Source organism: Sorex fumeus, unplaced genomic scaffold (assembly GCF_029834395.1).
Source record: "Sorex fumeus unplaced genomic scaffold, SorFum_2.1 ptg000020l, whole genome shotgun sequence".
Taxonomy (NCBI): Eukaryota; Metazoa; Chordata; class Mammalia; order Eulipotyphla; family Soricidae; genus Sorex; species Sorex fumeus.
In genome coordinates this window covers 6,149,614-6,174,011 of record NW_026606077.1, presented here as the reverse complement: position 1 = coordinate 6,174,011, position 24,398 = coordinate 6,149,614, and the positions used below count along the sequence as shown (strand labels likewise).

The 24,398-nt window shown below is 61.8% G+C and overlaps 1 protein-coding gene across 1 annotated transcript in view; it reads right to left on the bottom strand.

Annotated features, from left to right (window-relative positions):
- Positions 1-898: 898 nt before the first annotated feature.
- ADAMTS14 (ADAM metallopeptidase with thrombospondin type 1 motif 14) overlaps positions 899-24,398 on the bottom strand; it is a 51,978-nt gene continuing 28,478 nt past the window's right edge. The window contains exons 7-22 of the mRNA XM_056113378.1: positions 23,964-24,069; positions 22,335-22,478; positions 21,798-21,930; positions 20,089-20,202; positions 18,231-18,379; positions 17,272-17,447; positions 15,151-15,284; positions 14,696-14,819; positions 13,533-13,613; positions 11,449-11,612; positions 9,654-9,822; positions 8,568-8,700; positions 7,022-7,229; positions 4,289-4,418; positions 4,087-4,188; positions 899-1,359 (exon numbers count right to left, since the gene is read on the bottom strand). Coding sequence (XP_055969353.1) covers positions 899-1,359; positions 4,087-4,188; positions 4,289-4,418; positions 7,022-7,229; positions 8,568-8,700; positions 9,654-9,822; positions 11,449-11,612; positions 13,533-13,613; positions 14,696-14,819; positions 15,151-15,284; positions 17,272-17,447; positions 18,231-18,379; positions 20,089-20,202; positions 21,798-21,930; positions 22,335-22,478; positions 23,964-24,069 — 2,528 coding nt within the window. The remainder of the gene's footprint in view (positions 1,360-4,086; positions 4,189-4,288; positions 4,419-7,021; positions 7,230-8,567; positions 8,701-9,653; positions 9,823-11,448; positions 11,613-13,532; positions 13,614-14,695; positions 14,820-15,150; positions 15,285-17,271; positions 17,448-18,230; positions 18,380-20,088; positions 20,203-21,797; positions 21,931-22,334; positions 22,479-23,963; positions 24,070-24,398) is intronic.

Here is a 24,398-nt window from a genome sequence, read left to right as displayed (position 1 = left end):
AAGCACCGCTCACCCAGCAGTCTGGGAACCCACTGCAGGACTCAGCGTGGAGCCCTGCGGGAGTCTCGGGAATCCCCTGGTGGAGCCAGATCACATCCTGAATGCTCCACACAGGGTCTAGGAAAGTTCCTGCCATGGGCGGTCACTGTCCTCGACCCCCCAGGGCCTCAGTGGCTTACCTCCAGGAGGGGCCTCAAGGACTAGTTCTTAATCATGGGGCCTGTCCCAGCCTCAACCCAGTGCCCCAAACCTCTGGGTCGGCCGCAGTCAGGTGGGAGGGGACCCCAGCCTCCAAGGGGTGATCTTGAGCAGGGCTGGGCATTGGGGTGCAGTCTGAGAGCAGAGCAGCCCTCCAGGTCCCCTGCCTGGCCGGCCCCTACCGGTCAGCATCGGTGCCCAAAGTCGCTCTTCGGGCCTGGCACATGTTGGGGCCCTCCTGGCGGAGGCTGACACCCCTTCTCATGTAGCTGTGGTGAGGCTGGAGGAGGGGTCCCCAGAGCACCAGGCCTGTGAGGGACTGAGACAGCAATGACGGCCCCCCTGGGTCTGGACTGGGCCCCCAGCCACCCCAGCCCTCAGCAGGAGCCTCAAGCCCACAGTACCTCCACATCCTCTCCCCTCACTCACCCGAGGGACCCTCAGTGACAGATTCCATGGTCAGGCTACGGGGGTGTCCATAGCCTCCCTCTGAAGGCCAGAGAGGCAGGAGCCCCCAACAGCCTGGCTGCAGTGCTGGGCACCCCAACCTCCTCCTCCTCCAAGGCTCACTTTGCAGGAGGAAGGGGTCGCAGCCCTCAAGCAGGCAAGTAGCCGGGAGGGAGGGCGGGGGTCCCCACAGCAGGGTCTGGGGCAGCCACCCCCACAGTGTAAACCTGACGGGTGGGGGCGAGGGTGGGGTTCATGTCACCGGGGCGGTGGTGGGAAAGCTGGTGCCCGGGTGCTCGGGGTCCTGACCCCCGGAGGTGGGCGGCGAGGCCTCGGGGGGCGTCCAGGGTGGGCCCCCCGTGGGGCTGCAGGAAGTGCTCCCTGACACAGAGGGTCCCGGCCTCTGCGTCGTGGGGGAGCTCATGTCCAGGGCTCCCGGGAGAGGCGTGTGCGGGCTGCCCAGAGGGTCGTCGGACCCCTTGGTCCCCTCGGTGCGCTCGGCGATGTCAGGCGGGGCTGTGGGTCCGGGCTGGGGGCTCCCAGGCGTGGAGAGGGTGGTCGGCGGGGCCGAGCTGGGGTCAGGGCCGGGGGTGGGGTCCAGGGCCCGCCGGGCGCAGGTCTCACAGCACAGTCGGCGGTAGCCGGCGATGGAGCAGTAGCGGCCGAGCACGTCCACGCTGCAGAAGACTGACCTGTCCCCCACGCAGGGCTCGGCTGCACACAGGACACACGGCGGCTGCGGCAGGGCCGGCCAGCAGGGGACGCTGCGCCCTCCTCCCACTGCGGACCCTGATGGACCGCTCACCTGGGAAGGTCCTTTGCGGCTGGCTCTGGCTCTGACCTTCATACCCGCCCCCCACGTCCCCGGGACTCCAGCACAAAAGCCAGAGAAGCCTCCCCAGCTTCATCGGAAGGCCTGGGCTTCACCAGCAGCCACTGCCACTTCCTCCATCCCAAGAAATGCAGTTAGGAGGAGCGGCGCCCTGGGGTGCTCAAATGTGCAGCAAAGGAAGAACTCCACTCCAGCAGGAGGCTCTCCCGTTGTTCCCCACACCCATGGGCACCAGCAGACCAGCACCCCGCCCCACTCACTGCCTGGGGTGTTCTGGGCACATACAGATCATTAAATGCTCTTGCACTAACCACAGCACCCAAAAGGAGAGAGAGAACAAAAGGGAATGTCCTGCCACAGGGGTGGGGTGGGATGGGGGGGTGGGAGGGATACTGGGATCATTGGTAGTGGAGAATGGGCACTGGTGGCCGGATGGGTACTCAGTCATTGTATAACTGAAACCCAAGCACAAAAATTTGTAAGTCTACAACTGTACCTCATGGTGTCTCACTAATAATTTTTTTTAAAAAAATTAAAAAAAAAAAAGACTCCTGCACTCTGCTGGGACTCCGGGACTGGAGCCAGGCTTTGTATGTGCAAGACCTGGGACTAGATCCTTACTGTCTCCAGAGCACTGGGCAGGGGGCCCCTAGCATTGCTGGAAGTTGCCCCCAAACAAACAGACAGAGATAATATGTATGCATCTGAGGTCATGCAGCTCTAGACAGCCACTGAGGTTCTGTCACTCAAAAGCCATGAGGACTTGGACAAGACACTTCAACCCTCCAATCCTCATTTTTCTGTAAAATTGGGCTGGTGCTGGCATTTACCACTGAGCAAAGCACTGCCATTAAAAATTATATTTATGAAGTTCTCATCTTACTTAAAATATCACCTAAAATATTGTTCGCGTTTCTACAATAACTCTGGGTAGGCCTTGTCAGACAAAGTAAAGGCAGAAACTTTGCTTTCTACTGATTCGGGGAGGGGGGCACATCTGACTGCGTTGTACTCAGGGATCACTCCTGACGGGGCCCGGGGGACTATACGGGGTGCTGGGGATGGAACCCAGGTCAGCAACGTGCAACGCAAGCGCCCTACCTCTGCACTAATTCTCCATAAGTAGGAAGGAGTGGAAAGGAGAGGAAGAGCGGAGGAGAGGGGAAGGGGCTTCATAGGGGACTAAGAGGAAGGGCAGGAAACCAGGCACACCACCAGGTGGCGGCAGAGCTCCAGGCTGCAGATCAGAGGCGCCCTGTGCCGCTGCAGAGCCTCTCAGCTGGTCCTCAGAGGAAGCCTGACCAGACTATTTTATCTTACCCACAGGGCTGTGAGCTCAAAGAGGTGCAGCGATTGGCACAAGGTGCCTCCAGGGTTTACAGCTGGTCTTTCCGTGGCTCATCGAGCCAGTCCCTCAGGAAAGTAAGGAAGGGCAAACGAAGAGGCTTTGGAAGAGAGCACGAAACAGCACGTCTGGCACCCAGCAAGTGCTCAGGCAACACTTGGCTCCAGTTTGGGGCAGTACAGAAGGCATGTGCTCCAGCCCACTGAGCCATCTCCCCAGCCCTGGGGCAGGACGGATAGATGGAGGGATGGGGGGATGGACGCGTGGGTAATGGATGGACGGGTCAATGGTTGGATGACGGGTGGGTGGTGGATGGACGGATGGTCAGATTAATGGATGGATGGATGATAGGTGGATGAATAAATGGATGGATGATGGGTAGATGGGTGGATGAGTGGATGGATGAATGATGGATACATGGGTGGATAAAGTAGACGGAACAGATGAATGATGCGTGGATGAATGAATGATGGATAATTGGGTGAATGAGTGGATGGATGAATGATGGACAGATGGGTGGGTGAGAGGATGGGTGAAAGATAGATGGGTGGATGAATGGATGAGTGATGGGTGGGTGAGTGGATGAATGAATGATGGGAAGATGAGTTGATGGATAAATGGTGGGTGGATGAGTGGATGGATGAATATGGACAGGTGAACGGTGGAAGGACAGACGCCAATAGGGGAGGGTGAAGTGGGAAAGATGGATGGGAGGCTGGGCAGGGAAACGGCTGATGAACAGAGGGTTGTGTGAGCAGATGGAAGGACTGGTGGTAGGCGGAGGGATGGGGGGTTCGTGGACAGGCTCCTGATCACAGGCAGAGAGGTGACTGTGTTGTTGGTGACAGCGGGGCAGGAGGGCTTGCGTGAGCGCTAACTCACTCGCAGTCTGGTGAAAACCGTTCAGACCTACAGCAGCTTCCCCAAACACCTGGGACCAAATCGGATTCAGAATTCAGAACTTTGGGCACTGTGCAAGTGATATTTAGCATACCCGTGTATAATATCCCCAGAAGTGACCGCCATATGACTGAAATGTTCACGGTGTTTCCACAGAGCGACGAGGATGTTCTCACAGCTCAGGTCAGATTCCACAGCCACACGGACATGTGAGGGCTGCAGATAAGGTCAAGGTATGCCAACATCACCCCCGCCTCCCGCAGGAGGAACCTGGGGCCTCGCGGCAGACTGCGAGCCGTGTCAGCTCAGTCCACAGCCCTGGCTTGTGACGACTGGCCAGTGACAGGCCGGGGAAATCACTGACCTGGTGGCATCTGGTCGGCGGGATGCAGGGGCCCCGACGGTGACCCCTCTGGGCTCTCAAGCTCCCGACTGTCAGCCTCCACTGTGGTGTTCTGAACACTTCCTGTGAGTGGACAGAAGCAGCGCTCGCGGTGGGGTTTCTAGAAGGCCGGGTGTGAGTCACGCGGGATCTCAGACCCATGCCCGTACCCCACGCCGCTCACCTGCGCAGGGGGGCAGGCTGCAGATCTGGACGGTGTCCGGCCTGTCCCCGTCACACTGTCCGACACTGTTGGTGCTGGTCCGGCACACCACTTGCCGCTGTTGGATGCCCAGTCCGCAGGAGGCAGAGCACTGCCCAGGGAGCACCAGGCCGGCCATGGGGAGGCAGGCGGGAGGAGAGAGGAAGGACATGGATGCCAGAGTGCAGTCAGCGGCAGTGCAGGCTCTCTGGCGGGCACAGACTCTGCTGCGCCCTGTAGTCAGGATCCTGTGCCCTCCAGCAGCTCAGGGTCCCCACAGCTGGGCAGTGACTCCCAGACTCCCTGTCCGCACCCCGCGGCGTACAGCCACTCTCTGCCTGGACCCTAACGAGCTGGGGGGAGGGGGGCGGTGGGGCAACCACTGAGGGCATCCTGTTCCCAGGAGGTAGGGGACCCAATTATGGGGGTCCACAAGGCTCCTTAGGCCAGCCTGTCTTCGGCATGGGGGGGCTCGGTGACTCGACACAGTAGGGTCAGTCTCAGAGCAGCCCCCAAGGGAACGGCTAGGTGCAGGGCGGCAGGAAATAGATAACAGATATTTTTCAAGCTTGTGCCCAGTACACCACTATTGGGGGTGCTCCCAAACAGTGCTCCAGAGTCTGAGAACACTCCCACTGGCTCCCTGCCTGGCTGTGAGGGTTGGGTGGCCCTGTGGTCAGGTCCAGCAGGACTGGCGGTCACCAGGGCTCTGAGGTGCCAGGTCAGACCTGGGGCCGAGTGCATGCCAGGCTGTGCTCCAGCCTTGGAGCCATCTCCGTGCTCCCACACACACCAGCAACTCTGCAAGGGGGAGAGGAGGGGTGCTCCATGTGGTCAGGAGCAGTCTCTCAGGGGGGGACTCGGGAGGACACTTCTCAGGTGGGACATGTCCCAGCCTGGGAGAGACCCGCAGGGCAGGGGTCACGCAGATGCTTGGGCCAAGACACGCTCCCCTCAGGAGGGTCACTGAGGTGAGAGTGGGGTGCTTTGTCCATCTTCGGGGGCCACTATTCTGCCACATCTGTCTCCTCTCTGCTTCCTTCATTTATGGGACCCTCTGGGAACCTGCTGTCTTTCTGTTGGACAGTAAAATGAGCAAAGCTCTCTATTACAGAGGACAGGACCCTGGCACGAACATGGGGAGGTATTCAAAACCGTTAGTGTGCAGTATTTCATGCTTACGAACACGAGGAGTCGGGGGACTGGAGCCCTGCACAAACACAGGCCGCAAATCAGGGTCCCGGCATCTTATTAAATATCGTGCTGGCAGCCTCATGTGCTGGTGGAATGGAAAAGGGACCACCAAGTCAATGATGGTTGGAGGGACAGCCTAGGATGGGAGACGTGTGCTGAAAGTAGACTAAGGACCAAATATGATGGCCTCTCAGTATCTGTATGGCAGACCATAATGCCCCAAATTAGAGAGAGAGACAGAAGGAAGGTGCCTGTCACGGAGGCAGGCGTGGGATGGGGTTGGGGTGGCGGGAGGGATACTAGGAACAATGGTGGTGGAAACCGTGCACTGGTGGGAGGATGGGTGCTTGAGTATTGTTACGACTGAAACGTAATCATGGAAGTTTGTAACTGCATCTCACGGTGATCCAATAAATTTTAATAAAAAAAATAAATATCGTGCTGGGTCTTTTTAGATTTTTTGGTTGTTTTTTTTGGGGGGGGCACACCCAGAGATGCTCAGGACTTAGTCCTGGCTCTGCACTCAGGGAACACTCCTGGTGGTGTTCAGAGGACCTTATGGGATGCTGGACACTGAACCAGGTTCAGCCAAGCACAAGGTAAGTACCCTCCCTGCTGGGCTACAGCTCTGGCCCTAGTGATGGGTATTTTTAAATGCTCAGTGCCTGACAGCCCGGGGGAAGTGGGGAGTTTCCTTCCTACTTGTGATTTTTCCCATAGAAATCAATTTTCTCAGATTTTTCTAGATATTTTTTCAAGCCTGCCCCAAATACACCACTACTGGGGTGCTCACAAACAGTGTTCTGGAGTCTGGGAATGCTCCCATTAGTTCTCTGCCTGGCTGTGAGGCTTGGGTGACCCTGTGGTCAGACCCAGCAGTGCTGGCGGCCAAAGTGACTCAGGTTGATTCCTTCCTGCTGTGGAAGATTTTACCATAGGTACAGCCCACGAATGCACGTCTCCCTAGAAGAGATGTTGGGGCCCAGTCCTCCTGTGGCTTATCTTTCTGGCCTCAGTGCAAGTGTCACCTCCTCAGAGAAGCCCTCCCTGACCACTCCCAATCCAGATCATATCACCACTGATTCCCCATCCAGCACCGACTGCGGTGGCAAGTGCGTCTGTTACGGGTTTACTGGTCTCTTCTCTCCATCTCCTTTGTTTCCCCCAACTCCCGTGGACGTGAAGTTCAACAAGGACAAGACTCTTTCCCGGCCAGTGGTGGACGTGGGCATCTCCAGGAGGGTGGTCAGGCACCATTTCCTGAATCCTAGAGCGTGCCGTAAGACGCCCACCTGTGACACAGGCCGAGCAGCCCAGGCTCCTGGCTCTGCACAAAGGCTCAAGCAGAGAAGGGGAGGCAGGCGGAGGCCTGGACCGGAGTCTGGCCAGCGCACGCAGACCGTTTGGCTGAGCTCAGAAAAGCCAGAAAGCGCCTGCCGGGGCGTCCCGAGTCCCTCGGAGCCTCCCGCACCCAGACCCACTTCCTCTCAGCCCCTCCACCCCAAAGCGCAGAGCACTCACCTGCGACCAGGCTCCCAGACGCCACTGCGGGGGGCAGGGCACACGGAGGCAGGGCCGCCGGGCCTCGGGCCGCTCCCCGGGGCAGGTCTTGGCTGGCACGGCCTTGAGAGTCCCGTTGGAGAGGGGCAGCAGACACTGCACCCCCCGAGTCTGCACCCCCAGCTTGCCACAGCTTCGGCTGCAGGGGCTCCACTCCCCCGTCACCCACCTGGAGGCAGAGCAGACGCGGGGGGATGTGGAGCCCGGTGAGACGTCCCCCAGAGGGTCCCCCACACGCAGTCCTCCCCCTTCTCTCCTCTGAAGGCCAGGGCCAGCCAGGACCCCTCTGAGCCTCCTCGACCCCCTCTGTCCCTCCAAATCCAATACCTCATCACTGTGTGTGCGCGCGTAGGTGTCCGTGTGTGTGCGTGTGTGTATGTGTGTGTGCTGCATGTGTGCGCGCACACCTTTGTGTATGTGTATATGCATGTGTGTATGTGTGCGCAACTGTATATGTATGCATGCATGTATGTGTGTGCACGTGTGTGTGCGTGTGTGTGTGTGTGCACGTGTGTGTGTATGCGTGTGTGCTGGTGTGTGCACACATGCATGCATATCAAGAAGAGGCACTGTCCAGGCGCTTCACTGAACTACTGCCCGACTGGCCAAGGATCCTCAGGAGTGGTCCCAGGTTCCCTGGGTGTCGTGTGGGACCCCCTCCCCCCGCCCGATAAAGAAATAAAAATGAACTGATGAGCCAAAACCCCTAAGCTTCCCCTGGGAAGTTTGCAGATAAGAAGCCGGCCAGAGCTCTGGAGAGACAGCACAGCAGGAGGGCACTGGCCTTGTATGCGGCTGACCCTGCTTCGATTCCTGGCACCCTGCGTGGTCCCTCCCTCACACACTGTCAGGAGGGACTCCTGAGTGCAGAGCCAGGAGGACGCCTGAGCACCGCCAGGTGTGGCCCCCAAACAACATAATAAATGGACACCAGGCGGGGTGATCTGCCCTGGACCCCAGGCCTGGGAGCGGCCCTCAGCCCTACGACGGTGCTACCTGTAGGCCACACAGGGCGGAGGAAGGGCTGAGGGGCTGGGGCCACAGCTGGGCACAGAGTGGCCTGGGCAGGCTCTCTCCTGGCCCCAGCACGAGACGGGGCAATCGTCCTGGCGGGGAGCCCCTCCAGGGAAGGGGTGTGCAGAGCAGGGCCTGGCCCGCAGCTCTCCCGCCCCGCCTGGGGCTGAGCAGCTCGGCCCTGCACTGGCCACTAGGCGCAGCCCTTCCTGTGCCCTGTGTCCCCTCCAATTGCCCCAAGCCAGAGAGTTCCGGTCCGGGGTTGGCCGGGCAGCATCGGGGCTGCGCAGAGCTGGACCGAGAGGTACATGGCGCCCTGTGCTGGACCTGGGGCAGAGCCCTGAGCCCCCTGAGTCCCCGCGAACCCCACGGAAGAACAGGGGGAGGAAGCCGTGAAGACGGGCTCAGAGAAGGGGTGGAAGCGAACCCGAGTCCTCAGCAGCAGGGCTGGGGCAGGCGGGGCCCTGCAGGCTGGGACCCGCCGGACACTCACGCGGGCTGAGGACACGGGTGCTGGTTGCAGCGCCGGCGGATGGGCTCTGGCCGCTTCCTGATGTCACACAGGGGCCGCCGCACCATGTGGTGGTCTCGGCGACGCCGGCAGCCGTACTTGGTGAACTGGACACCTGTGGGCAGGTGAGGGCCCCTGTGCCTGATCCCAACCCCTGGACTGGGACCCTGTGTCCAGTCTCAGGGCCCCTGTGTCCAGTCCCAGGGTAATTTTGTCCTGTTCCAAGGCCCCTGTGTCTAGTCCCGGGACCCCTGTGGGTCCCTGTATCTGGTCCCGTGGCCTCTGTATCTGATCCCAGAGCCCCTGTGTCCAGTCCCAAGGCCTCTGTGTCCAGCCCTAGGGCTCCTGTGTCCAGTCCCGGGATCCCTGTGTCTGGTCCCGGGGCCCCTGTGTCTGGTCCTGGGGCCCGTGTCCAGTCCCCGGATCCCTATATCTGGTCCCGGCGACCCTGTGTCTGGTCCCGGGGCCCCTGTGTCCGGTCCTGGAATCGCTGTGTCTAGTCCCAGGACCCCTGTGTCCAGTCCCCGGACCCCTGTGTCTGGTCCTGTGGCCCTGTGTCTGGTCCCATGGCCCTTGTGTCTGGTCCCGGGGCCCCTGTATCTAGTCCCGGGACCCCTGTGCCCAATCCCAAGGTCTCTCTGTCCAGCCCTAGTGCTCCTGTGTCCAGTCCCAGGGTCCCTGTGTCTGGTCCCAGGGCCCCTGTGTCCAGTCCCCGGACCCCTGTGTCTGGTCCCAGGGCCCCTGTGCCTGATCTCAGCCACCCTTCTTCTCTCTGGAGGGGCAGCAGGGCATTGCCTCAGCCATCCTGTGTCTCTGCACCCCTCGTGCCCCAGTCCTGTCCTGATCATCCCGTCACCCGCGTCCTGGTGCAGTCTGTTCCGTGACAGCCATCTGCACAGGTGGTGACCCTTTACATCCCCCAGAAGCACCCGGCCCCATGGCAAAGGCTTCCACATTCCTGGATCCCTTTAGGGGAAACTGAGGCACCAGCACAGGAAGGGGGGGGAATGCTGAGTCGAGACGATGCCCCCTGTAGCCCCCTGGCCGCTCCTCGGTCCCTCCCAGTACCTCCTCCGCAGGTCTTGGTGCAGGGGGCCCAGCTCTTGAGCGCCCACTCATACGTGTCCGTCTCCTCCAGGAGCACGTTGTTGCCCCCAATAAGGGGCAGCAGGTCCTCGTGGATGACGTACTTGTAGGCCAGGCCGCGGCGGGGGCCACCCTCGGTCGGGGGCAGCACCTGCGACGGGGAGACAGAGAAGGTTGCACGGGGCAGGGGGCAGAAGAGCAAGGCCAACGGGAGCTTGGGAGGGGGTCCCAGGGAGGAGTGTGGGGTCCGACGCAGACCAGCAGGGGAACTTCACCAGGGTGGCCCGGGAGGCCACTGGGCAAACTCCAGGCCCAGCGCAGTGCACCCACCAGGCCTTCCCTCCCCACACGTGAGCTCCACCGGAGCCCAGATGCCTCGAGCTGCGCAGAGCTGGACCGAGAGGTACATGGCGCCCTGTGCTGGACCTGGGGCAGAGCCCTGAGCCCCCCTCACCCCCGCGAACCCCACGGAAGAACACGGGCAGGAAGCCGTGAAGACGGGCTCAGAGAAGGCCACCCCGTCTGCTGGCCCGGCCACTCACTGCGGCGTCTGCCTGGCTTAGAAAGGTCTGAAACCCAGATGTCATCAGGAAAGTGGTGGCTGACCCTGTCTCCACACTGGGCTGGGCTTCTGTTTGGGAGGGGGGCTCTCAAGCAGTGCTCGGGAGCGGGGCGGGGGAGGGACCCAGGCTGCCAGCTCAGCTCCAGAGTCTGAAGAGATGCAGCGGCTCGGGCCCCGTGGTGCCAGGGGACACCCGGAGACACCATGGGGAGCACGTGGAGCTGGACATTGAGCCCAGGAGAGCATCTATGTTGCCTAGGACCAAACCAGGGTGGCCACACGCATACCCCTGTCCTCTCTCGCCAGCCCTGCACCTACTTCTCTCTGTTCGTTTCTCAGGCGTTGGGAACCACCTCAGAATCCAAGGTCACAAGATGTATCTGTTTCCTTCATGGGTTCTCTGATTTTAGCACTGTGTTATGCGTCCGACCCATTCTGCGTTCATTTCTTTTTTTTCTTCCCCCCGCCCCCGCTTTTGGGCCACACCCAGCAATATTCAGGGGTTACTCCTGGCTCTGCACTCAGGAATCACTGCTAGCAGTGCTTGGAGGACGATACGGGATGCCGGGGATAGAACCCAGGTCGGCCGCATGCAAGGCAACTGCTCTCCCTACTGTCCTATCACTCCAGCCCCTGAGTTCATTTCTCTGTGTGGTGCCAGGTGGAGTCACTTCACTCCTTTTGCAGAGGCCCACCCGGGGATCCCGACACCGTTCGTTGAAGAGATCACCCTTTTCTTCAAGGGGTTGATCTTGGTACCTCCACTGAAAATCAGTAGGTAGGAAATCAATCGTGGATGGGAAGGATGATGAATAGACAAACAGAGCTACACAGAAAACCCAGTTTGGGCTGAACCGACATGCTGACAAGGGCAGCTCAGACCCTGCCCACTGCGCCGGTGAGGACAAAGCCTGCACCAGCCAGCGCCAAAGACACTGCCGGCCAGGAAAGGCCCCCTGTCCCGGCTGGGCTGGCGAACCCCAGGGAGGGAGGGAGCCACTCCTGGGCAGGGCCACTCTGCAGGCTGACCCCGCACGGCCTCCGCCCCCAGCTCTGGGCTGGCCTGGACCATGAGCAGGCGGCCTGGTGTGTGTCCCATCCTCTTCTCAGTCCCTCCTCCCTCCCAGAAGCCTGATCCGACCACGGCTCCTCCAGAGCCTGGAGCGTGAGGAATGGAGCGCCCCTCCCAGCGGGGCACGCAGGGGACGGGCTCACCAGGACGGCGATGGCTTCCGGCAGGGGCCCGCTAGTCCGGAGGCTCTCCTGGCCGTCCCGCACAGCATACTCCCACCGCAGGCCCATGGCGATCACGGTCTGGCCGGTGGCCTCCTTGCCCTTGGGGCTGAGGATGAAGCTCCCTGTGACCTGGTTCTTCACCGCTGGCCGGGGAGAAAGGGACAAGGATTCTGTTCCCCTCCAGAAGCACTGGTCACTCCTGTTCAGGCAGGCCAGGGCCGCGTCGGGGCCAGCCAAAGGCTGGTACAGATGCCCCCGTTCCTGACACACACCTACCCCCCGCCCCCGCTGTCACCCAACTGCACGCACAGCCTGCCCTGGATTCGAGGGGTCTCTGCCCCAACCTCTGGAGAAGCTTCTAGAGCCTCCGGCCTCCAGGGCAGTAGGGATTGGACTCTAGGTATTGGGGGACACCAATACCTGCGTTGGGGTGCCATGAGCAGGCAGCAGGGGAGGGGGTCCTGTCGCTTCTCCCCATCCCCTCCCCCTCCCCCTCGGCACAATTCCAGAGAGAGAGAGTGGCCAGTGGGCAGGGCTGGCTGGCCCCGCCTCCACCGGCTCCCAATCTAGGCCCTGGTGCAGAGATAGTAGCCCCTGGGAGTAGCCTCTGAGCACCCCCGTGGGTGGCTCCAGACCAATTCTACATCTTCCGGGGGAGGGGGGCTCAGAGCACAGAGTCTGCAGCCCACCCTGCCTAGGGCCCATGCGGCCTGTCCAGAGCCTCCGTTAGGAAACAAGCAGGGCTGTGCTGACATGGACGGTTTCTCCAGGGAGTGAGTCCTGGGAGAACATGGATCATGTGGGGATTGATACCTGGATGACCCCTAAAAGCACACATGCATGTTTGGAGGACGAGGCTTTCCCTGAACCTGGCTTTGCGACCAAGGCCAGGAGCCGGTACCAGCGGGCAGGAAGGCCCTCTGCCACAGGCGAGGCCCAGCGACAATGCACCCCAGGCCCTCCGCAAGGGAGAAGTGTCCAGCTGGCTGCCCTTCAGGGGTGCCTGCAAGGGAAACCTCATCAGCCGCCCACCTACCACATGGTCAGCCTCGAAGGCGCACGACCTGGCAAGCTCAAGCTTATCCGCGAGCTTGTACAGCTCTTGCGCTCCGATGTGAGGACGCTGACGTCACCCCCAGAGACACCCGAGTCCATCAGCATTCATTCCCCGGCCTCAACAAGCCCCCACCGGTCTCCATCCTGTGTCCCGCGGGGTTGTCTGTCTAGAGGGAACCGTTCCTGTCCGGCTGCCGGCTCAGTCAGTGAAAGCAGAACAGAGCCAACGAAGACACTGTCTCTCCCACGCCAGGAATTCCTTCATTTGAATTTTTATGGAGGGGGCACGCCCTGAAGTGCTCAGGACTTACTCCTGGCTCTGCGTCTAGGGACCACCCCTGGAAATGCCCAGGGGACTCTCTAAGGTGCTGAGGATTGAACCCCGCTGAGCAGAGTTCCTACTCTCTCTCCAGCCCAACTTCACTTGCATCTTACTGATTTTACCCAGACACACAACTTCCCAGCTTGCCTTTCTTGGTTCTTGTGTCGTGATTTTTAAGTATAAAGGGCTGGCGACTAGTTAGGCGACTGCAGACTTAAGCACCGTCAGGGGAGTGACTTGAAGGGGGCCTGGGGCAGACCACCCTGGGACCTCACTGTCCCCCACTGGACGATGGTCTGCACACAACCAGGAGCCTGGTCAGCCCCCTGGGCGTTAGACAGGCCTGAAAGGATCTTGCAACAGGGTCTTGTCCACTCTGACAATTCTCAGGACCGCATGGCTGACCCTGGGACCTGCGGCCCCATGCCCTCCGCAGATCCCCAGCTCCATCCAGCAGCCAAGAGGCCCAGCTGTGATTGCGTTAGACGGAGCATCCTGGCAGACACACTGGGGCAGCACCAGCTGCTTCCACCTTAAACAAACACGTCCCTAGTACTGGAATCCAAAGGCTTCTCCGCCCTTTTTCCAGGCTGTGAAGTCCCCGCGGGAAGATGCCACTCACAGGCCCCCAGTCCAGGGCAGGCCGGGGCTGGGTGGGGGGAGGGAAGAGTCTCCCCACACTCACCAATATGGTGGGGGGGCTTCTCCAGCAGCTCCACCTGGATGTGCCTGGCGCCTGCCGGAATCTGCACCAGCTGGGAAGCTCCTGCCACAGAAGGACCACGGAAAGCTGTGAGCCTGATGAGCCGCCAGCCACAGTGCAGACCCCACTCACCCCACCCAGGCCCCCACTGTGGCTCCAGTGAGAAGTGCCCGCTGGGAGTGCCCGAGCACTGGGTCCTGTCATCTTCCACTTTCTTAGTACGAGGATTTTTTTTCTACATGTTCTAGGTTTTGGGGTAACACCCAGCAATGTTCAGGGCTTACTCCTGGCTTTGCAAGCAGGAATTGCTCCTGGCCATGCTCAGAGGACCATATGGGATGCGGGGATAGAACCTGAGTGGGCCACACGCAAGGCAAACGACCCACCCACCTACTATGTTCCAGCCTCAATCTCCCAATTTTTGGTGTAGGGCGAGGACACCCAGTGATGCTCAGAGCTTGCTCTTGGCTCTGCACTCAGGAATTACTCCTGGGTATTGGATGCTGGGGATCAAACCCAGGTGGGCAGCGTGCAAGGCAAATGCCCCAGCTGCTGGACTATCGCTCACCCCCCACCCTCCCACTTTCTTGACCCTTCTCCTCTCCAGATTTCCTCTCTCCCCGCTTTCTTCTCACACCTGGGGCTACTGCCGGAGTTTAGATCAAACAGGCTACGAAGAGTCAGCCTGGTATCCCAGAACCCCTAACAAGAGAGAGGAGGCAGAGTTGTAGCCGACCTGAAGGAAGAGTGGGTCTAATTCGCACTAAAGTGTAAAGGACGGCTATGTGGCCCTTTTCAATAGCTGGCCTGACCACAGAGGAAGCGACAAGAACACCCAAAAGGTACCAGGGACTCAAAGTAGAAAACAGTCTTAAAATAATTAATAATAGTAATAATAACAATAATAAGACAAGAGGAGAAAAGAAGCGAAGGTCACGTTCGGTCAAACCCACTGGCCCCGTCTCTCCTCCGAGGCCCGGGCAGCAGCGAGGTCTCCAGTCCCTGGCAGGAAAGTGCTAGGGTTCCGGGGCGTCTGTGGCCAGCGGCCCCCCGGGGCGTGGGAGACGCAGGGGGAGCTCGGGAAAGCAGGGGAGCTTCTCCCGCCCTGACCCGGGCCCGCGCAGACACCAAGCGCGGCCGCTCACCTGCCCGCTTGGACGCCTTGCCTAGCGTCCCCTTCACGCTCCTGCAGTGGGAGTTGTCGCCGCCACAGACCCCGCACTTGTCGTCCGCCTTCATGGACCCCACCTCCTTGTCACAGCCTACAGGCTAGGGCCAGAGGTGAGGTCAGCAGGGGTGGCCCCGGCCCTGCCCCCACCCGGGTCCCTCCGAGCCCCCAGCCCTCACTCTGGACTGGCACAGGGGAGGGCTGAGAGCTGGCCCACCCACCGCTCGCCCTGAGAACGAGGTGCGTGGGGCCTCTGCACATCCCAAGGTCACAGGGGCTGTCCGATGGGGTGTCACAGGGTTGGGGAGGGGAGGCTGGCTTCCCAGGGAGCAGACCAGGCAGGCGGAGGGCGCTGGACACGTCCCCCTAAGGGCCATCTACCATACTCCCCTCGGGCACAGATGCTCTAGGGGTCCCCCAGGGAACACCTACCACACACTCGCCTCGGGCACAGACGCTGTAGGGGTCCCGGTAGCTGCAGCGGGTGCCGTCATGCACCACCTGGTCCATGAAGACGATGTCCCCGGTGTCCTCCGACTGGCAAATCAGCTCACACTTCTGAGTGTCTGTGGGCCAGAGCGAGCCTGAGCCCCTGCTGGCCCCGCGGGCTCAGGGCCGCAGTGCGGGGACGCGCCAGTGAGCGGGGCCCTAGGTCCCTGCTCTGGCTCCCGGCTCAGTCCCAGACCCCGGGCAGGTGACCGGAGCCTCTCGGGGCCTCCGCGCCTGACTCAGTGAGCCTCGGGCTTCTGGGTAAAGTCAAGTGTGAAACTACGTTAACAGCACTGCGAGCGAGCGGCCAGGGACAGGGGCCTGCCACATGCACCTCCACCCACTCGTTTTTGTTTTGGGGGGGCCACACCTGCCAATGCTCCGAGATTACTCCTGGCTCTGCACTCAGGAATTACTCCTGGCGGTGCTCAGGGGACCATATGGGAGGCTGGGGCTCGAACCGGGGTCAGCTGCCTGCAAGGCAAACGGCCTTAACCCCCTGTACTGTCACTCGGGCGCCCTCCAACCACTCTTAATGCACAAGATTTTGGGTTTGTTTTCAGTCAGGGAGACATAGCAGGTGGTACTCAGGCCTTACTCCGGGCTCTGTGCTCAGGGATCCATCACTCTTGGCGGGGTTCAGGGTGGAGCAAGCACGGTGCTGGGAGTAGAACCCGGGTCTGCCATGTGTAAAGCAGGCGCCTTACGCCCATGCTAGCCCCGACCCACCACACAGCTTTCCAAGCCCTCTGTGAAGGTGCTGTCTGCAACTTCAGCAGCAAGAACCGGAACCAGAGAGGCTCAGGCATTTGTCAGAGGTCACAGAGCCACCAGGGAGAAGAAGAACCAGGATTCTGGGGACAGGGGAGACGGCTCAGGGGTTAAGGCTGGGGAACCTCCTATCTCCCCCACCACCGCCTCCCCACCCCCAGCACTGCCGGCCGTAGCACTGGAAGGCAAGGCCTGCAGCCCCTGAGTCAGGCAGGGCGCTTGGGGGGTCGCCCCCTGAACCCTCACCCCAGTGGGGTCCTGCTCTGGCCGCCCAGTGCCTGGCACAGGGGGGCGGATCTCAGCAGCGCCTCCCCGCGGGCACGCCAGGGGTCTGGGTGACAGGGACGTGGGTCCCTCCCACCACGCCCGTTGGCATTCTCCAAGGAGAAGAACGCTTCCTGCATTTCTCAGAGAAGGGCACGCTGGGCTGAGCGAACTTTCTGGAAGCCTCTCAGAGTGCTGGGGAGGTGCAAGGTGGGACCCTGCCCCTCAGCCCTGCTTGCCCCCTACTGGGCTTCCACTCCATTGGCTAAACAGCAGGTCCACCCCTTCCTCCGCCCCAGTGCAAAGTCCCTGCTTTGCCCCCCCAGCCCCCCACTCCCGTTCCTCATCTAATGTCATTTAGGATCTCACGTTCAGGATCCAGCTGGCTGGGGGGTGGAGGGCGGGGGCAAAGGGGGTTCTCAAGTCCGACCTACCAGTTGGCTGGGGCAGAGGGTCCCTGGCTGGCCAAAGAAGCCAGCAGACAGCGGCAAGGAGCAGGGGAGCCCCCCAGAGTGGAAAAACCTTAGAGAAGGAAGACACGCCCCCAGGAATGTTCCGGAGAGGTCTGTGGCCCGCAGGCTCTGGACACATCTAGGACGCCCTGCCTGAATGCCAGTGGGGAGCCGAGGGTCCAGGGACACCCGCAGACCAGGGCTGCACTGAGGGAGAGTCTGCAGGGAGCGGAAGTCAAGGCCTAGGGAGATGTCTCAACTGCGGGAGGGACCCCAACGTGCCCGGGCCTCCAGCTCCAAAGACCCCCGACTCCAGCCTCTCACGGCACAGAAACACTCAGAACCAGGAAGCGCCGGCACGGGCTTAATGGCCCCAAACCAGGACAGCAGCGGCGCCCGCTGGGGACACGCAGAAGGTGGCACCTGGAGACGGGCCCCAGCCAGACATCTGCCGTCCACAGCGCAGAGATCAGGGGCAGCTCCAAGGGGGGACAGTGAGCGCCCAAGCCTGCTCACAGCACAGGCATGGGCAGACCGTGGTCTCAGCTGGGAAGGGGGCGCGGCAGTGGCCACTCACCATCGTCGGGCTCGAAGGGCAGCCAGCGGTGCCTGGAACCCTTGTGGACGAAGTAGGAGTCGCGCTTGGCACACTGCTGGGCCCGGAAGTCCTCGTAGGGCCCTGGACACTCGTCGCTGTTGCAGACCTGGTACTGGAACATGGGCCCCGCACACGGGCGGCCTCCGTAGGCTGGGCTGGGCACACACAGGGCAGCTGTGACCCTCCGTGGGCCAGGCGGGCCAGGCAGGGCTTCCCACGGGGTATCCCAGGCAGTGCAGACCCCGGAGCACCCAAGGAAGGAGCCCCACTCAGCCTAACCAAGGGAATGACCCCACCGGGCGGCCGCTGAGCTCAGGTTCCTCCCAGGGCACCTCTCCCATGCCTGAGGCACGTTTCACCCAGTCCTCTGTGTGTGTGTGTGTGTGTGTGTGTGTGTGTGTGTGCATTCGCATGCCTATGTGTGCCTGAGTGCATATCTTCATGCCTCGAAGTGTCTGTGCTCATCTGTGCGTGCCTGGGTATGCATCTGCATGTCTGTGTGTCTCTGTGTGTCTGTGCATGTCTATGTGTTTCTGTGTGGGGATGTGTATCTGCATGCCTGTGTGTGTCTGTGTGTCTGTGGGTGGGTGTGTATCTACATATCTGTGTTCATCTATGTGTATCTGTGTGTGCCTGGGTAGGTATCTGCATGTCTCTGTGTCTCTGCATAGCTCTGCGTGTCTCTCTGGATCTGTGTGGGTGTGTGGGTGTATCTGCATGTTCTTGTATGTCTGTGTGTGCAGACACGCAACATGCACACACAGACACACATCAGAGACATACCCAGACATGAGGGTACACACAGACACGCACAGGAGAACTGGGACATCCCCTCTTCGGGTGATGTCAGCCCTCCCACACAAGGTCCCCTCTGTTCCCACTGCCCCCCCCCCGCCCGGGAAGGGGGTCCCCGCCCCGCCTCCCCGACGCCCACTCACAGAGGATTGTCACAGCTCCGGCTGCGGGACCGCACCCCGCCCCCGCAGGAGCGAGAGCAAGACCCAAAGCTGTTCCAGGAGCTCCAGCCGCCGTCCAGGCCGTACGCCTGCTCCGGAGACTTCCAGATGCAGTGACCTTTGAAGCACCACTGGGACAGAGCAGAGGGCACCGTCACCCTGGAGCCAGCACTGTCCGGCTGGGCACGGGGCCTCCCCCGGGCCTGGGACATCACCCACCAACATGGGTACTCAGAGCAGAGACAGGGGTTGGCACGGGACCCCGCCCAGCCCCCAGAGGGGCAGCGCCCAACCATCAGCTCCCTCTCTCCCATTTCTGAGCCCGGCCTCCACTGCTCGGTTTGGGGGTCCTCTGCCTGCTCGAGGGCCGGGAGCATGCGGGGAGGTTCACGGGCACGCAGGGGAATCAGGCTGGCCACAGACAGAACCTCCCCCACTCGGCTCCGGACCTCCAGGTCAGCTCCTGGAGGCACCCTAGGGGCCCACGCCATGGAAGAAGGCTCAGCTCAGCCATGGGCAGCCACTCCCGCTGGCTGAGCCCCTGTGGGTGCATCTGTTCAGTGGGACTGCTCTAAGGACCAGGGGCCACCGCACCTCCAAGCCTGGGCCCGGGACCGGGAGCCATGCAAGAGTCACGGGACACTCACCCACCTCCCCTTCCCTGAGCACAGGAGGGAAAAGCACTGGCAAGCTCGGCATCTTTCCTAGGAGACAGCTCTGTGGTTCTCAACCAAAGGGACATTTTAAATGACCTGGGGGTCGTTTTTGAAGTCCAGGTGCCTCCTCAGCTCCACCCCAAACGGACGGGGTCCATCTCAAGAAGCAGGAGCGTCAGCGACCCGTGAATTCATCTCATAACCCCTCCCCAACACCCAACTGTTCCATCACCTAACACAGCTCATGCCCATCTCAGTCACCCTTCTCCTACATACAGGACTTTCTTCTTGGGGGAGGGGCACATCTGGCAGTGCTTAGGCCCTAAACACACCTGTTCCATGTTTAGGAATCACTCCTGGCATGTCTGAACCGTGGGGTGCCAGGGATCGGATGTGGTTCAGACACACGCAAGGTCAGCGCCTTAACCCCTATTCAACCACTCTGGCCCAGAGCTAAGGACGTTTAAGGCTCCCAATAACCCCCCCAAACTGAGAGCCGTGTTTGGCTGTGTGTCCAGGGCTGTGCCACAGAGCTGGACCTGCAGGGTCCCCGGAGTGCCTGGATCAGTGAGCGCTGCTGGGTGTGCAGGTCATGGGGCCTGGGGCAGACCCTTTCGGCAGTGAGTGGACTCAGCCTGGCGTGATCAGGGGCAGGGACAGGCCTCCTCGGACCCACTTCTGCATCCTCGCGTTTGCTGTGACGTGACCCAATCACTCAGAACAACCAGGAGTAGGAGGGACCCCAGGTCTGGGGTCAGCGGGGCCCCAAGAAGCTCCAGAGGGGCCCAAGGTCACCTCACAAAGAGGAGGGCAGGGCCAGTAGTAGGACAGGGGTCAGGGGTGGGACTCGGGGCTGTTTCTGGCCACACACTTTGAGCGAGGATGAGTCAGCCTGGGACAGGGAGGGCGCGTGAGCCCAGCGACAGGATGCTGGGGTCTCCCCTCTCCTGAGCTGGCGCTCCCCTCATCCGCAAGACAGGAGTGAGAACCCGGAAGCAGGGGGTGGGGGGACAAGCGGGATCTGCCCCCCGCGGCCGGTCAGTGCAGAGAGGGGAGCGGGCCGTGCAGCTGGCATTTCCTGGGCACCATCGCTGCGGGCTCCTCTACTGAGGGCTCCCGCCCACGCCTCGCCCTGGTGGGAAGATGGGGGCTGCCCTGGGCCGTGCAGCCGGCCCCGCGGGTACCTTGCCTGGTTCGCACTCGGTGCCGTCCAGCGGGGGGCCCTTCTTGGTCTTGCAGAAGTATGGGTTGTCGGGGTGACTGCACCACAGCTGCTTACAGGGCTCAAAGGTCCGGAACTGGGGGGCAAGCGGGCCGGGGTCACCGGGCTGGGTGTGCTCGGCAGCACATGCCGCAGTCCAGTGATGCTAGGCGCAGGTCCTGCCAGGAGGAAACAGGACCCCCGCCACACACACGCACATACACACACGCACACACACACATATACACACGCGTGCACACACACACATGTACACATGCACATACACACGCACACCTGCACACACACGCACACACACGCATGCACACGCATGCACACACGCACTCACACACACATACACACATATACACATATACACACACGCATACGCAAGCACATGGACACATGCACATATGCAACCATTGGACTCACATTCACTCAGACACACAGACTCACATCCACATACGCACACATACTCATACACCAACACACTCATATTCACACACGCACATACACACACGCACATACATGCACACAATCACATGCACACTCACACACATGACCACACTCACATGCACACATGCACACTCACACACAAGGACACATGCAAACACATGCATACATGCAAACACACACATGCACATTCACACGCTTGCACACATGCACACACACACGGGCACACACCCAGATTTACACACATGCTCACGCATGCACGCTCGCACACACATGCACATACATGACACACACTCTCAGGCAAGCACACACACACATGCACACGCACACACATACACCACTAACAGAGTGATCCTAGTGCCAATGGCCTCCAGAGATGCTCTGGGCAGAAGGGGCGCCTGCCGGCATCCCCTCCGGGCCCCCTCTGCCAGGCCCGCAGAAGCCGCCCCCTCACTGACTGGGGACTGGAGGGACAGGGTCCAGGCAGATCTGAGCAGCCCAGCCCAGCCAGCAGCATCAGACAAGCGGGAGACCCCTCCTTCCTCCCACTGCCCCGTCCCACTGTGGGGGGACCCCTGCAGCCTCCAAGTCACCCCGAAGTCCTGGGGGATCCTTCCCCTCAGCCGCCAGTGCTCAGCGACCCCTGCCCGGGCTGTCCCCCACCAGTGCAGTGGACACATGTCCAGCTGGGGGCTGCATCCAGGGCTTGTGGCCCTTGCAGGACCGAGGCCCCTCCTGAAGTGCCCAGAGAAGGAGAGTGCAGGGGACTCCACTCAGGAGGAGAGGCGGCCCTGAGAAGTGCCCCCCACCACTTGCAGTTCATTTGGGGCCACCTGGCTGTGCTCAGGGGTCACTCCTGGTGGGACCGGGGTCCATATGGTGCCAGGAATCACCCCGGGGTCAATCTCATGGAACCACACACACAAGGCAGGCCCTTAACCCCTGAGCTCTCTGCGGCCTACGTCCGTTCAAAGCCCCGAGGACAGGCGACGAGCGTGCTCCGGCAGGGGGCTGGGCCTGTCCCCTAGGACAGCTCCCAGGAAGTCCCTGCCCCCCGCCCCTCCCCCACCCACGCACTCTGCCAGGACCCGCCATTCTGTTCTGTGCCATGTATGGGGCAGGCAGAGCAGGCACGCTGAAGCCCCCGGGCCTGACATCGTCCCAGTGGGCAGGCGCCCACCCGCAGGCATCCCCCCGGCCTGCAGGGTCAGTGGAGGGCCGCGCTCCGTGGGGGCCACTCACCGCAGAGCAGGTGTGGTACCCCGAGCCGAAATCGAAGCGGCACTGCTCATCCATCGAGTAGTCAGTGCCGGGCATCTCGGGGGGCCGCGGCCAGGCGGGCTCAAAGGGGTCATCGAGGAGGCAGTCATAGGAGCTGCGGGGGTGGGAGGCGAGTGGGCAGAGGCAGGAAGCCCCCCTCCCCAGACAGGCAGGACCCCGTTCCCATCACGGCCCGCGTCGGGGGGCTCGGGAGCACATGCCCCCCACGACAGAAGGGTGGGCTACGGCCCAGCTAAGGGCTTCTTGGGGACAAGCTGGGACTCACCTCATGAGGGGAAAGTCACCCACGCGGAGGGCACTGGCTCGGCCGCACCCGCTCCCGACACAGTCTCTCTAATCCCCATGCCCAGGCCGGACTACGGCCCCCAAGGCTGCCTCTGCCCTAGGGGGCTGGTGTTGGCCAGCGAGGCCGGGACGTGAGTGTGCTCCTGAGGGGAGCAGAGCTGGGAGGGGGTGGCCGGCATGTGACACTGGCCCCAGGGCAGGGGACCCACGTACGGGAGGTAGCGGCTGAGCTCCAGTCGGCTGCAGCGTGACCAGTGGAAGCGGTGGAAGGCGGCCTGCACCAGGGGCGCCATGACGCTGCCCAGGCCCGTCTCGTCGGAGCAGCCGTTGCCCTGCCCGTCGTGCTCCATGCCAAGCCTGGGGGTGCAGGGGAGAGGTGTGGGCCCCCGAGTCACGGCTCAGAGCCTACCCGGGGGCAGCAGGGTGGGGGACCCAACCTCGCTGGGCTCAGATGGACCTTCGCTGTCTTCTCCCACGCAGGACCAGCGCTCACTCTCCCTTGCTCTCTCTCTCTCTCTCTTTCCCCCTCTGTCTCCCTCTCTGTCTCTCTCCCTCTGTCTCTCTCTGTCTGTCTCTCCCTCGCTCTCTCTCTTCTCCCCTCTCCCCCTCTCTTTTTCCCTCTCTGTCTCTCTCTCCCTCTCTCTCTTTCCCCCTCTCTCTCCCTCTCTGTCTCTCTATCTCTGTCTCTCTCTCCCTCTCTGTCTCTCTTTCCCTCTCTGTCTGTCTGTCTGTCTGTCTGTCTCTCTCTCTCTCTCCTCTCCTCCTCTCCCCCTTCCTCCATCCACGGGAGCAGCCGCCCACCTGGTCCTCCCGGGAACCTCCCTCATTCTACTCCTGTTCTTCTCCCACACGCCCCATCCTTCCCCAACCACACCCACATTCCGAAGCTTCCGTGGCTTCTCAAGAATCCCCTTCCAGCCCCGGAGCCTCCCCTCCTGGGTCCGTCTGTGTCTGCATCTCGACCACCAGGCCTCGGAGGGCAGAGCTGTCACGCCTTCAGTCCGGCCTCCTTCCTGGTGCCCCGGGAGCCAGCCACCACCCCTCAGGCCCCCTGCCAGCCCCCGCGCTCCTGAGCACGGAACCTGGCACGGACGCCAAGACCTTCTCTTCCTTTCCATTGCCTTGGGGTCGAGAGGGCCCTCCTGGCCATGCCCAGTCCAGAGCCCTCCAGACTGACCCCGACCATGCCCAGGTGTCCATGGAGTGCCCAGGAAGCACTTAACCCCTGCACCATCACTCCAGCCCCTGGAGAAATTCTCATGGGTGCGCTGGAGCCCAGAGCTTCTGAGCTGCTGGCTCACTCCTTCAGCAAACGGCTCTGGAGAGCTTCCCTTCCCGTTTCCCAGACCAGGGCCCCCGGAAAACCATGGCCGGCAGAGGGGCCGCCTGCATACGCTGTAACCAGCTGGCCTGAGGCCCACGCGCCCCACTGCCCGTTCCTGAACGCTGCCCTAGCACGACGAGGGCTGCGAGGCTGCATGGGTTTGAGGGGCAAAGGCCACCAGGAGAAGCCGCCAGCGCGAGGACCGGCCCTAACAGCCTCGTGGCAGCCACGCCTGGTCCCCGGGCCTGGGATCGAGAGGGGGAGCCCTGAGGTGGAGCAGAATGGAGTTTCCACCTGTCCACACCCCCGTCCCACCTGCCCACCCCCCCCGACCCAGCTGTCCACACCCCCTCTCGCATCTGTCAACACCCCCATCCCAGCTGCCCACCTTCCTCGTCCTACCTGTCCACACCCCTGTCCCACCTGCCCATTCTCCCACCCCTAGGGGCTGGCCCCACACACACACACCCTGGAGGCACATCTGGGGTGCCCCCCACCCACAGGCCCAGCGCACTTACACGTGGCCGGTCTCGTGGGCCACCACAAAGGCCGAGGAGAAGCCGTCCTCGTGGTTGAGGGCGCAGCTCCGGAGGGGGTGACACATGCCTGTGACGGGCGCGTACCCTGGGGGAGGAGAGAGGCAGAGTCTGTCCCCGCCGTCACAGCAGTGGGCCACTGGAGGAGGACGGGCCTCCCCAGGGCCACCTGCAGAGAGTGACCCGAGCCCAGCTGGGACTTCCTATGCCCCAGGAAGACACAACAAGACACGAGGGGCTTCCACGCAGGACACGGCCAGGCCCACTCAGCACTCATGTAACTGCCTGGGCGGGGAGGGGCTGTTTACCACAGGGGCACAGCGAGGAGCTCCAAAGCCCTCCTCCCTGCCCCCCCACCACACACACACAGCGGCCCTGAGCGGGGGCAGGGTGTAAGTGGGGGTCTGCAGGCCAGGA